Below are 14,825 nucleotides of genomic sequence, written 5' to 3' on the forward strand. Positions count from 1 at the left end.
GATTGGAGAAATTCACATGCTTGCATTTGCACAGACCAAACACACTAGAATGACATTCTGAAGGCTGGGCAGGCTGTCAAGGTTACAGTATAACTATATATATATTGCTCTGTCTCTGAATATTAATAATTTACTAGAAGATACATTGTAAACTACACATACTTATAACAATATTTGTCAAAATTGATTTAGGCATTTTTCGTAAGAGAAGAAAGGAACATTTTTGCTACAAATACATTTCACATTATATTGCTCTTAATAATATTAAAATTTATTTGAAGTAATTAACATAAAAACAAATTTACAGCTGAATTAAATTGAAAAAACACAACAGGAACATTTACAACCAAGTAACAGACTAAAAACTGGAAATACAAAAAAATTTTAAAAATTTTGTAAATATTTTTCTGTCTCTTGGAACTACTTATGTCATCAATAGATGCTAACAATCTAAGAACAAACTGGCATGCTAATGCTAAGCATGAACGTGTTCTAATATTAGCATCTGCTTTACCTGCTTCAAAATGAAAAATAAAGTTAACACAAGGAAGCTACTCCAATGAAAATAATTTAGTGGGTCAAAATAATTTTTCTACGATTTCCATCACGAAACTCTCAAAACTATTTACAAGAGGAAAACGTAATTCACCCTATTCTCATTTGCTATCCATCCATCCTGCTGGAAATATGGATGAATTCAGAACTAAATCCTATTTTTTTTCTTGGAAACATGAAGTAAAAGATTTTTTGATGTCCTTGATTTAACATCCAGTGGCACATTTCCTTGAGAAAGGCTTCTAACAAAGTTTCTTGACATATTCTGTTCTTGCTTCCTGCTCTTTATTTTCATTCCTAGTGAAGAAAGAAATGCTATTAGAAATAGGGAGACATTCAATAAATGTAAGTAGAATTTAGCCTACATGGACCACCGTTTCAGAATATGCTCAAGAATTTTTACACATTTCTTTCCTTTACTGAAAGCCTAATTTTAATATGCAAAAATGTAATCAATTTTAGCTCAGCAATCCAGTGTTTTAATTGTCTAGAAAGTCGCATGATTAGACCCTCAACTGGCTTGAGATGCTATCAAAAAGGCACAGTGGTCTATACAAAGGTGTAGGAATATGTAAAAATGTCATTAAGCCTTCTTATTATAGAATAGGATTGAAAAATGAACACTATGTCATTAGAGAAAGTTTTGTCTTTTTAATCTGTAAACAACTTTTCCTCTTAGGTATTTGGTTATGGTTTATTCTGCTCTTGTAATGCACGCTCTTGAAAATAAAGTGTATTTCATATTAAGTTAAACATTGAACAATCAAAACTTTATTCCCATTTCAAAACATGCTCTGCATTACATAGTATCTGAATTCCAGAGTCATGATTGAATAGCGCTAACTTCATAACCTGGTCAGTTGTAGTAGACATTGATACTGATATAACCATGTATGCAATTTGCCAAATAAGTAACTTGGTTAGACAGAATTTAGACTCAGATATTCAGTTTCCAGAAAGCTTCTTGTAATACAACCTCAACATTTCTCATGAATGCAGAATAAGACATTTTCATATGTACTTGCTCCCTCACAGCAATTTTTACTTAAAAACATGTATGTGCTGTAAAACTGGTGTATTGCCCATGCCACTGGAAAAAGCTACACAAAAGAAATATTTTTTCATATTGCTTTTCTATTTCATAAGAAGAGCAGACAAAAATTTTAAAACTAATTTTGGATCTCCTCTAAACAGCCCAAGAAGATCATTAAGCATATCATTGAAAATAGAGAGGAAAAGGAGACAATTGGGTAGAGATGAAGGAAAATTGTACAGACTTAGCACATTAAAATCTGCTGCAGGTGCCAAGCAACTTAGTCCCGTGCACTAGAAAAGGCAGAGGTTTTTATGAAGTTGTGAAGACATTTGTGAACATTCACTGAAAAAATTATTTGTAACTGATTTTATTACAGAAAAGATTTATGCACCTCAGAGAGAAGCCATATAATTGAGGCAAACTTTCACAGAATAGAACTTGCTAATATTATCAGCAGTATGTTAGAAGCAAAATAACTTTTCCTCAGTTATAGTTTTTGCCCAAAATAGCCCCAAATTTTAAGACCAATAAGTCTCCGAAAAAACCTGTTATCTGTTAAAACAAATCAGTGTACTGTTGCAAAATAAGGCAAACAATTAAAAACAGGCATGGAAATTATTAGAGAATTTTATTTCCTGATAAACCACATTTGGGCAAAATTGGTAATTAAATTCACCACATTTCTCAACAAGTACATAAACTATTTTAGGTGGAAGACCTTGGCTCTTGGGGAAAAGGTTTTCCCAACAACCTTGTTGAATTTTGATTACATACTATCTATATAACTGACATTCTGATTTTTTTTTAAATAAAGGGATATACTATTCAAACCAATGGCTTAGTATACTATCACAGCAACACATGCTATTAAATTGACAAAATAAATTGAGTAGCAATCTTAATTTTGCACTTGCTGTACAATCACTGTTACCAATGCAGTGTCATCCACTCAAGCTCTGACACTTACCAGACACTTGGGGTACTCGCAAGGCTGCGTGGCTTAACAAGATGTCCTGTCGAATGCGTTTTGCAGAAACCGGGTCTTCCCGGCTGCCCAACACAGTGTTTGATGCAGAACTGGAAAAGTTGCCAGAAAGGAGTTTGCTTTCAGTACAGTCACTAAGTTTATTACAGTAGTTTAGGCCTTGCAGTGCAGCAATACTTTAAATATTATCCAGTGTTCATAGAATCATAACAGAATGCAAACAATAAACTAATTTATTATGTATATCTGTGGATACTAGTCCCTGTTTTCCTTTTTAAAAACTTACAAAAATGCTTCAACTGTGAAAATAAGAACTAATGTTGCCACTTGTATTAAAAGGCAAGACAATATGTCATATTTTTTTTTGAAACTACAGAAGTCAGTTTGATGGTCATCACATACAAATTATACTAAGAAATAATCTTAAGGCATGTTACAAAATCCTTGAAATGACCAAGCTGTGTTTATTGAACAAATCACATTTTTTTATTGCTACAATAACTTTTCTACAGCCTCCAACACAGTTGGAGGGGGTGGCTTCATAGCAGACAATACTTTTTAACTAGGCTGCAAGAAAACTGTTACAGCTTCAAATTCATTAAAACAAAACCTCTATATTTTATCCATAGCATTTTTTGTGATGGACTTAAGGTCTACAGCAAAAATTATGAACCTATCTGATCTCACCCTTTTTGCAACTGCCTCACAAACTTCCTCGGTTCCACTTGGCAAGACAGCCTCATAAACAAACTAATTGTATTTATGTTCCAAGTTCCTATGCTTTTCCTATTCCTGTAACAAATATTGTATTATTTCCACTTTATAGTCCCCTAACTCACACTTTCTTAATAATAATTTTCTGCCTAAATAAAAATATATAGCAAGCAGCAAAGGCTAAGACTTGCCTTGTGCCAGTCCTAAAAATCTACTCATGCATGCTTCTTGCAAGGGAACTTATGCCAGTAAGAATGTAATTTGGTAAAATAGTCTCTCTTATGACTGACTTGCCTCTTACCCCTTTATCCTCAAAATACGACTGTTTCAAATTATACTTCTAATGTGGACAGCATGACTGAAATTTATATTTTTATTCTAACATTAGAAAGAGATGAATGACTGGAGAGAACCACTTCGATCAGGGAAAGCACGGGAGAGAAAAGAGGGAAAAAGTAAAGAAGAAAACAGAGTGAAGGCACACTCTGAAAAGTAGGAGCATATTCCTTTCCTGCTTCACAAATGTGTTTTCATTCCTTCTCTTCATCATCAACTGCTAGACAAAACCATAAAGAATCTCAGTATACAGACAAGTTACTGAGGCAGAATGATCTCTATAAAAGGAATAGAAGTTGTGGGATTTTTCTGCAGTGTAATTCTAACTTGGAAATTGGGAAATATGTTTGAGACACAAAAGAAACAAGGTGAGCAGAAAGAGCTAGTCTTTTGGGAAGAAATAAGCATATATATACATGTTTTAAAATTATTACATAGTTATTACAAAAAAAAGTACTTTAAAAGCCTGACTGAGAACTTTTATCTTAAGACTAGATAAATCAGGCTCCAGAAGTTACCACCTCTCCCTAGAGAGAATGTAGAAAAAACTAGCTTGGTTTCAGAAGACAGGTGATTTATTTTGCTAAATTCATAATCAGCTCTTTGAAAATGTGAGCAGTGCCTCTTTTCTCATCCTAGAGCAAAAGAGTTTATTCCTCATCCTAGCAAGATAGTTTAGAACAGTAATTGATAACAATTGGAACAGTAACATGAAACTAGACCAGCTGAATGTGATCTCCTAGGATAATTCTCTATTTTGAAGGTGCTAATAAACAAAAAGGCACTACTAAACCAAAAGGTGTTTAAGTTTCTTCCATGTCCTGTGATCTATCTATAGACTTGCTCCAACATTCTTGAGATATTCACCATAACACCTGTGTGATGGTAGCTCTACTCACTGTCTAGCAACAGGTGACTCATAACATGATTTTAAAAAAGGTTGTATCAATTTTTGCTTTTGGAAATAGGAAAAAAAAAAAAAAAAGACCAGCTGTTCCATAGCTAATCAGGTTTTTAATACATTAAATAAACCCCAAACCAACCAACCACAGAAATACACACACAAAAGAATTACAATTCAAGTTATTGTCTATTCAGTTTCAGCTTTTCTGGTGCTCCTACTAACAAGCCTCTTTTAGGGTCATAGACCAGAAGTGATGATATGAAAGTTCTTCCTAGAGCAGATCACAAAAACTAAGTCACAATATATGAGACAGAAAATGAATTATCAGAAAAACAAAGTTGATCACGTAACTATCGTCATGTATATTTTTTTCCCTGCTTTTTATTTTGGTAGTTTCTAATGTGTTCCAGAAAAGGCAGAATGCTTTCAAAAAACTTAGATTTTTAATTGATGACAAAATTTCTCTTTTCAGAATTATGTGCCATCTTTCTATTTTGAGTAGACAAGCAGCTACACAAGACATGATATTAGCTTGTAATTATTAAAACAGAAGTTCTTAAACCAAGATTGAAAAAAAAATATCTACTGAAGTTACCTGGAAAAGCAAAAAAAAATTCAATTGAATTCAAACATATTTGAATCACAACATGTCACATGCAGGTCCAAATGAATTGTATAAGATGCTTTCAGATTTAAAATAGAATATAGAAACTGAAGTAAGAACATAAGAAATGAAAACTCATTTTGTATAGAAGGGTTAGTTTAATCCTACCTTAATACTTTTCTTTTTCTCTGAGCAGCTGAAGTCATTGCCATATACGAGGGCTTCTCAAATACCGGAGCAGAATTTTTGTTTCTTAAGGAAGAAAGATCAAGTCTGAAATAAAGGAATTACATTTTTGTAAAACATATTCTTGGTAAAGTCAAGTAAATTTGTTCTTAACTGTAAACAAATATATGGTAAGTTGAAAACCAAAACTGGAAATTCATTTCATTAATGTTGAAGTAGCTTTGCAGAATTCAGACATACACAGCAGCTTTAAGCATGGCATTTCACAATGTGGTTAAGTATCCATTTTACAGACAGGAAACATAAGGCCTAGAAAAAGTAACTTGCCTGAGGCATCACAATCAGTTTAAAAAATGCTGTATTTTCTTTTTGGTACATATCTTATAAAACAGGAAAAGCTTTCAACTTCATTTGTTGTCAGTAACATACTGTTTTCAAATAATGGCAGAATTGAATCCAATGTTGATCAAAATTGAGGGTTTGATTTTCAAAATGTTGGGTTTATTTACAAAATGGATATAAATGGAAAAACCCACCTGTAAAGACAGACAGGATTAAATTATTTGGTAATATTTCTTGCCCATATAAAAGGAAAATACCTTTGCACAATGCTATTGCTGCATGGCTGTGACTCCTTTACAGATGAGTAAGTAGATATTTCAGTTGTTTCATCTGTACCTTCATAGAGAATTACTGTTGAGTTCATGACGTTTTCATCACACTCTGGGATTACATCACATGTAGTGTCCATAATACTGGCCTTTTTGACTGGCATGTCTGTACTACATGCACTGACTTCCTCTAGGCCTGCAAGGTGTAAAGCCTTCTTTATCACAGTCTGAGTATAGAAGCTTTGTACTGGCTTTCTGCAAGAGTCTGGTGTATAGACTATAGGGTAGACTTCCTTGGCAAGAGAATCCTCCAGGTGCTGGAGGCTGCATTGGTTAGAGGCAGGTGGAGTTGGAGCTACGACTGGAGAGTCCATTAGCCTCCTCCTAGTTCTTTTCTGCGGTGGTTCTGTATATTCTAACACTTGTTGTGTATTTTTATTCATTTCTTGTGATGGTGTACCCAAAGAGGTGCCTGTGAAGCATAAGTAACAATGGTTAGCACATCTAACTGTACATACTACTTAAATCTTGCATTTTCCCTCCTCTTCCCTACTGAGATATTAGCAGAAATTATTACAAATCCTATTTATTTCATATTCACATCAACTTGATCATATAAGTGAAATTATTTCTATTGCTGCTTAGTCTAAGATGGTATTTGCTCTGTGACACTCAAAGTATTATAAATATGCATAGGTTGGTATAGTTAATCCCAGAGGTTATACAAATAATCACAAGTAAGATATGACACATGCAAGAGGGAACGGAAGAGTAGGAGTATTGGAAATTATTGCACTACCACGACAAAACTCATATTTTAAGGTGGAACAATCAAAGTAATCTACATCTGACTCCTGATCATAGCCATTTTTTCCCCAGCAAATACCTTGCAGAATATTGAGAGACTGTTGAAAAAGGAATGACACAGAACCATTTAGAAGGAAAAAATTATCTGACACTGCAAATGAGAAAGTAGGGTTTTGGAAAGGGGGAACAAAGAAGTTACCAGGATTCTCTCACCCCACTCTATCAACTGTGGGGAGCAAAGCTCTAGAATATAACCTCCCCCACCCTCAAAAATAAAGCAAGCAATACAGTGTAATTGGCCAGTCTCATTCATCCTGATTTAAACTATTTTTCTTGAAGTATCATAATGTTTTTCTTTTCAGGCAGGTGGTAATAAAGGCAATCTACAAAGTAAGACAGAAAAGGCCTTTCTTTTATTCAAGCTTTCAGTGAAGGAAGATCATTTTAAGACACAGCTCACTGTTCAAATGGGTAGGCAACTGGTGACTTACACAGTTAATAACAAAAAAACTATGGAATTTCTTTTTTAAACAAATCAAGAGCAGGAGAGGGCTGTCAAAACCCCAAGTGCTTTTATATTTAGCTTCCAGTGCAAATTTAAGAAATGAAGCCTAGTATCCTTAAAATACCTGTGGATTGGCTCCCCTTCAGCTGGCAGCCACAGATTCATACTTCTCCTTTCTGCATTGCCTACTCCATGCCTATGAGCAACTAAACTGCAAAAAGAACCCCTGCTTTTTAAATTCATGCAAGTTACTCAGGAATTAGCTACGGTATTCCTAGAACAGTGTTGATAAATATTTATTTCTTCTAAATTTCATTCTATTTTTGCCTCAGACTAAGAAAGCTAGTTTGAACTCCTCAGTCTGAATGCTTCTATAGTTCTCTCTCATGTGTTAACACTTAGGGCATTTCAACTGTTCTGAAAACATTCTTCAAACAGGACAAAGATTGATTAAAAACATGTATGTATGGTATTATTTCACCTCCACAAGCTTGATTTGTTACAGAAAGCAAGGCTTAAATAGTTGCAGTTTTTTCTCTGCTTACCATTTCTCAGGCCCCATTTAATTTTGACCTCATTGACCAGTTGCAACCCAATTTGCCAAGATGCTTTAAAAAAGCCAATTCCCCAAGTACCCTGAGAAATCAGATGTCTTGGGGAAAGGCCCAAGTAAGATCTTCATTGAAGAAAAGCCAATGAGGGATGATCTCGGCACCGATGTTGCCTACACACTTCGGTACTAGATTTGCCATACAATTGGATACCCAGCTACATGAGATGATGCCCAATTAGAAATTACAAAATAGAGCTCTAAGAGACAGCAAAGGATTTAAAAGATCACAATGAGACCTATACCTGTTCCAGGAGGATAGAACAGGTAGTATCAAAGTGTGTACAAGGAGCAAGTAAATGAGATGGTTAGATATAGGCCACATGTCTATTCTATGTAGTCACAACTTAATTCAATATTGAAAACTTAATTATTCAACTTAGAAAAAAACAAAGCAAACATTTATTCCTCACTTAGGGGCTTAGTGTCAGAATGAACAATGTTTGAGTTCCTTATGGGAAAAGTAGTGTGGACAATTACATGAATGATTACAATTTTATTACATGAACAATTACAACTCTATTATGTTGCTTCCAGCTTTGAAGAAACAAATACATAGAAAACTTGGGCCTGAGAGGACTACATGAAATAATTGAACTGTGAATTTGTCTATGTGTGCACCTATGTAAAGGTCACTTTATGTATGTAAAGGACTTTTTCTCGGTTAAAATGCAAAATATATTATTTTCTTATACCACATCTAATCCATGACCAGCTTTCACCAGGTGAAATGCAGCAGGTTGCTGACATGCAGTGCCTTGATTGTAATCTAAACACTAAGTTAATTCATATATTCTCCATGAGTAGTGGAATGGAAATAGCAGTAAAACAGGGCCTGAATGTTGCCCAAATAATCTTTACCTCCACCCAAAATAAAATAGGCCCACTGTGATAAAGACGTATTTCTCCAAGACTTGGTAGGATTTAGTAACAAACAAGAAACTTACTTATGAACAATTCAAAACAACTACTCTCTGACACTATCAACAATGCTATGCTTCATTACTGTGCTTGCTTTTTAATTTTGTTTTAATGAGTACAACATATACTTCAGTATAATAGACTAACAAATCTTTAAAAAAAAAAATTCAAGTCATCACAACCAAAAATTGAATCCAAACCTTTTTTAAAAAGACTTTTGATGTCTTATATTCGTAAATACAAGAATAAGGTTTATATAACCTAGTGTTTGAAATAACTATCCATTAAACGCCTCAGGACACATTTAAAATATTCATTTATTAGATTTTATTCCTACTTATATGCATCTGAATGTCTGTTTCAGGAAAAATAATGGTTAGAATTCTATTAGTCCATTGTTACATTAGGACAGGGAGGTTTCAGTTTCAGAAAGTTTGCTTACTGTAAGACACTGAGGTTTTGCTAATGTCCTAAAGTTACTAGAAGGAAGTCTGATGGAGAAACATTTTGGTGGAAGTGCCAAGGTTTAGAAGCTTCTACAGGCCTAAATATTGGAAGCATTTTAAAATTAACTGTAAATGCTAGCATTTAAATCATTAACTAAATACGTAAAGAACACAAAGATACTGCCAACATAAATAATTTGATGAATTCCATTATAATGGACAGCATTTTGTACTGTAATACAAGTAAACTAATAATGATAGTTGCAGGAATTCTATATAAAGCAACTATAAGCTGTTAGCAAAAACAAAGACCTATTTTTAAAATTTATTTATTTCTGAATAAAACTCGTTGTAAAACTAAGTTAAAACACAACAAGCTTTTCTTGTCATTAAAGTGTTAGAAATCATATAAAATACTTAAGAAGTGTCCCTCCCCATAGCTTTTTGTGAAAATATTATGTTGCTCCTAACACAGTAAACAGGTAAACAAACATCATCAGCAGTATCGTACTTAACTTGGCTTCACTAAGTAACATAAACCAAATATGATGCAACAAAAACAACTCCAAAATCCTAATTCCACTTTAGCTTGTTGTTCTACTGTATATAGCTCCAAACAATTACAATCTCAGGTAAATAAAAATACAGCAAGAAAAACATTTGGACCCACAAAATAAAGAATTGCCAGTGTTTCTATTTCCATCTTATTAAGGAAGCAAGATACTGAAGCTTCTTTTTGCAAGTGCTTTTAAAAGCTACTATTGAGAAGTTTATGCAAAAGGGACTCAGACAACTGAAGTTGCTACAGAAACCCTACTATATCCATAAATTTCTAAATACATGGTACTGAAGATGATACAGTGAAGAACCAAGTAGGGCTATTTATATTTCCTTAAAGAACAAATCTAAACAGTTCCTGAATGGATGTCTAAGGGTAATCATTAAGTATTGTCATTATTTTCCTACTGAAAGATAAACAACATGCTCCAACTATAAAAAAAAAATTTCAAACCTGCTCCATAATAAGGCAGAGAAATTAGTCTATATTTGCTTCATGTTTTATAGCTACTTCAATCTTTTGCATCAATGTCATCATAATAATTCAGTAATATTTTTTATTTCATATACAAAAATGAATCACTTATGTACTTTACAGAACAGCCAAAGTTAACCTGATGAAGTAGCTTAAAAGAAAAAATTTGGAAGTTTTATTTCCGTAACTAGTACTTTCAGCTACAATGCTTCTCTTTAAAAATTAACATTATGCCAAACATATTTTAGAGAAGAGATTACATATTTGCTGATCCTTAATTTCAGGCTGATGTTTATAAAACACAATTGTCAAAATTCTTTAAGATACTATTTAAGAGATTCACTCAGAAATTAAACATAAAAGCCATCATCCACTGATCAACCACCAGTGATATGAGGTGGTTTTGTTCCGTAGTTTGTTGTATCATTTGTCCCAAAAGACTACTCAGAAGTACTGATTTATCTGACAAGAAACACAGCAATATCAGATATTTACAGCCCTGTGCATTAATACAAGAAGCAGAATGCACTACGTGTGAAACATGAGTCACAGCAGAAGTGAGCAGAGCTCATGGCAAAAATACTCTGATGAATTGAGTTAGTTCTAATTGACATTAGGGACAAAATAATGGCCAAGACTTCTCTTCTTCTGGAACTCATGCTAATACATGCATAAGGGGATTATTTCTGGAAACTGTGCTAAATTAAGTCTACCAGGTTGTTCTGCTAAAGTGAAATTAAATATTAATGTATGCATTTCAATAAACATTTCTGGGCTACCACTGATTGATCAAATTACAATTCTAATCATACATTTTCATTCTTTAACAACTGACTCATGGAATTCCAAATTGCAAATGAGGTCTAGTCAAGGCATTTCAATTATTTAATATTCCTTTGACCCAAAGGCATCATCACTGCGATGGCAAGTTTCACAACAGTTTCAAAAACAACAGCTGTGAACTGAAAAAGGCCCATATCCAGGCTGCATTCTTGCAAGTCCCAGTGATCAGGTGTACTGTTTTACACAGCATGAGAAAAAATACTTAGAAATCACATAAGACAGTAAGAAAGAGCTGCTTAATAAGACAAATCTTTCCTATTCCAGACATGTGTTTTTCCTGCTTTTAATCAAATCTTTTACTATGTACAACTATGGCCCAATTTTTTCTGCCATACAAAATAAAAAATTGACTTTTCAGATCAGAATGTTTGTGACAAGGGGAGGCAATAGATGCCTTTTTTTCTTCCTCTCATAAATCAATTCCATTCTCTCAGTGGTAATGTACAGTAAGGCTTCTGGAAATGAGATGCTTGAAACAGTGCCAAGAACTTCCCCATTCACAGAAATACTTGCAAGTACCAGTCAGAGCTCTCCAGCCCTCAGTCTGAATTCTGAATACTGTACGGCTCCCCATTAATGAACACTTCAGAATGGATGCCCAAATACATTCTTAAATGAACCTGTTTCCATAGCTTGTGCTTTCTTTGACACAGTTAAATTGTTCATCAAATTGCACATTTATGGTTACATGAAGCGTACAGAAGCTTAATCTAAATTTTTAATGTATGTGTCGAAAAAAGAGAAGATATTGGAAAGCCAGCATTTTCTGTAAAAAGCAAAAATTTTTACTTTTAATTAAGGTCAGAATTTTAAATGAGGTGTTTAAAGGTTTCAAAGGCTAAAGGAGAAACAAGATAGAGAAGGAGGCCAAGTCCTGGAGTGAAGCACTACACGTGCTTTAGCAAACCATACGAACTTGAATTATCTTTCACTAGAAATCAAGAGCTGATTCACAAGAATTTACTATCTTGATAATTTGACCATAGAAACAGATATTGAATGGATGGCCAGAAAACATCTTTATCTTTTCCTCCCACTCTACGACTTTATTATATTTAAGAGACTCTTTACACGGAAGAAATCTTCATTAGAAACAAAGATTTAGGCATTACTGCAAATCAGCTGAAATTCTTTGCTATTTAGAAACTCCTGATAGGAAGAAGGATCTTACAACAAGATAATACCAAAATCAATTAATACAATAAAGTAAGAACATTTAGAATTATATTCCAAGAACCTACTTCCATAGAAGACCTTTAACAAAACCTAGAACAAATCCCCCTACCCTTTCAGCTTTGCTATCCTTCTCTTTACAATTTTTAGATTCTTTTTCCACATCAATTACTAGTTTGACTTCCTTCTTCAGGACCAGCTAGCAAATGCAGTTAATTCCAAAGAAACACACAAGAAGTTAAGGTCTTGGTTTCACAGTTTTACCTATTCTGCAGAAATTATGTAGCTGCTTTGACCTTTGGGAGACAGTGCTTGTAAACAGAAAAGTTATTTATGTGACTTAAAATACTTTTTATGTGAGAACAGCCAATAGCAATTAATTTGCATTTGAACATTGTCATGGTTCTCCGAAAAACTTTAGTGTCATTAAAAAAGTTTCTGCAATGATTACTGCCTCATGTTCTGCAACACACAGAATTCAGCACCATCTTTAAATACAGATGGTTTCCTGCATCACTACCAATTTAAATACATAGTAACTAAACAGGGACCTGTAGTTTGTTAATTACTGAAACTTCCAAATATGGATAAGGCACTGATACTTACGGCATGGGGTGTTTGGTCTGCTCACAAGCTGTGGGAATGAAAAGATAGCTGACATTTCTACTTCATGGTTTTGATTTTGATTCTTTTCTTCAGTCTGGTCAGCCCAAGCTACCGATTTTTGTCTTTGAATCAGTTGCTCAACCTCTGCAAATTCAGTCTCACTTAAGTCATTTGTCAACCCAGCTTCTTTCAAAATCAGGTATTGCTTGCGAAGAACTGGAAGTGCAGTATTTAGTACTCTGTAAAACAGCAAGAGGCACGACAAGTTTGCTTAAGAAAACATAATTTTAACTCAGAAAACAAAAAGTTTGAGAAAAATCTTACTTCTGTTTCAATTAAAACTAAATTCTCTAAATAGGTCTTCTCAAGTTACACATGTCAGAATGTAAGTTTTATCACACCTGCCCCGAAACCATACTTACTTTTCTGTTTGCTTATAATACTGATCTTGAAGGGAGACCAGAGACAACATGTGTTCAATTTGGGCTTTCAGGTCCTGAACTTCTAGGTTTAAATGCCAATACTGCAGATCTTGACAAAGTTCCTTTGGGAAATTAGGAACAAAAATGAAAATCAAACAGCTATACATCAAACTGGTAGGAAGAAACTAAAATTTAAACTAAAAATAATATTAGATCACCCTATATTGAAAGCTAAAGATGGAGTGGAGCTATATTACTGTAATAAAGTTTTATGGTAGAAAAGTATGAATTATTTGATTTTTATTTACATCCATAAATATAACTTTGTAGAGTCCTTTGACCAATAGTGTGTATGGTGCAATTAGCATTAAGAATCCAACAGGCACACATGGATGCTTATCTATGCATACCAAAGATGTTTGCCTCTGTCTGCTTACTCTCCCCATACATTTTACTTTATTTCACTTACTAAGCTGTTCTTAACTCAGAGGTTTTACCCTTTTACCAATTCTCCTCCCCATCCCCAACCATGACAAAGTGAAAGGCATTTTACTTTTGGAATACACCCTTCTTGACCCAGAAGGCGCATTTCATTTTCAACACGGTGCAGCCATTTGGTATTTTCCTCAAAAAGATTGGTCTCCTCTTCTTTTTTCTTCTGCATGCGTACATAGTGGCTATTAAGTGCTGCAAGCCTTTGATCCCGCTTGCAAGTGGCCTTAAAGAAAAAATACCCCCCCCCCAAAATAATCAGCATTCAAGGTGGAAACTTTCAAATTATGTTCACCAAATTCTCTTTATATATAAAATTTTTTTCCTTACTTTTATATAACATAACCAAATAGTTCCTAGTAACTCAAGGATGAATATGAAGAAGCAATTTTCTGTTTTCCTTATGCAGTATGTCCTACAAGAAGCCTGCTAAAGGATAAAGCATTGGGTAAAAGGAAAATCCTCTATCTTCAAACATCAAATTCTTCTGATGTTTGTACTGTTTCTGAAATATGAAAACTAAAAGGCACAAAACCAGCAACAGCAAGTTGGATATGAGCAAGATAGTGTCCTAACAAGGCAAAGGGCACTCTTTTCTAGTCAGAAGACAACTATACTCTGCTGTTTACCTCAGAAATTAGGTCACTACATCAATAGTCATAGAGGAGTGATAATCTGTGTGTCTCATTTTTAATTCAATATTTATGCATTAACTCATTACACAATTACTTAAGCAAAATTTACACAAATATACCAAAATGAAGAGATGATACCCTGCACTACATTACAGAAAACTCACCTTTTCTACTCTTTCTTCAGAGCACATCAGTTGAATTTGTTCATGACATTGATTCTGGTAATACTTCTTTAGTGTATTTTCTTTCAGTTTCATTTCCACGTTGAGGTATTCTTTTCTGATTTCCTCACGGTTTGCAAATACATTTTTAAGGATTTCTTTGTATCTAAAGCCAAAGAATAATAATTAATTATGTATTGATGACTTTTTACGCCCATCTCCTTTGGTAGGGGAATTTTC

At 33.9% G+C, this 14,825-nt stretch overlaps 1 protein-coding gene across 1 annotated transcript in view; it reads right to left on the reverse strand.

Moving 5' to 3' along the window:
• Positions 1 to 703: 703 nt before the first annotated feature.
• The window catches only part of KIF18A (kinesin family member 18A), a gene marked incomplete at its 3' end in the record, with an annotated part of 31,634 nt that continues 17,512 nt past the window's right edge, over positions 704 to 14,825 (reverse strand). The window contains exons 10-17 of the mRNA XM_082283621.1: positions 14,589 to 14,751; positions 13,851 to 14,015; positions 13,298 to 13,419; positions 12,876 to 13,114; positions 5,920 to 6,403; positions 5,303 to 5,407; positions 2,559 to 2,668; positions 704 to 852 (exon numbers count right to left, since the gene is read on the reverse strand). Of these exons, the coding sequence (XP_082139747.1) occupies positions 704 to 852; positions 2,559 to 2,668; positions 5,303 to 5,407; positions 5,920 to 6,403; positions 12,876 to 13,114; positions 13,298 to 13,419; positions 13,851 to 14,015; positions 14,589 to 14,751 (1,537 nt within the window). The remainder of the gene's footprint in view (positions 853 to 2,558; positions 2,669 to 5,302; positions 5,408 to 5,919; positions 6,404 to 12,875; positions 13,115 to 13,297; positions 13,420 to 13,850; positions 14,016 to 14,588; positions 14,752 to 14,825) is intronic.

This window comes from Coloeus monedula, assembly GCF_965178545.1.
Source record: "Coloeus monedula genome assembly, chromosome: 6".
NCBI lineage: Eukaryota > Metazoa > Chordata > Aves > Passeriformes > Corvidae > Coloeus > Coloeus monedula.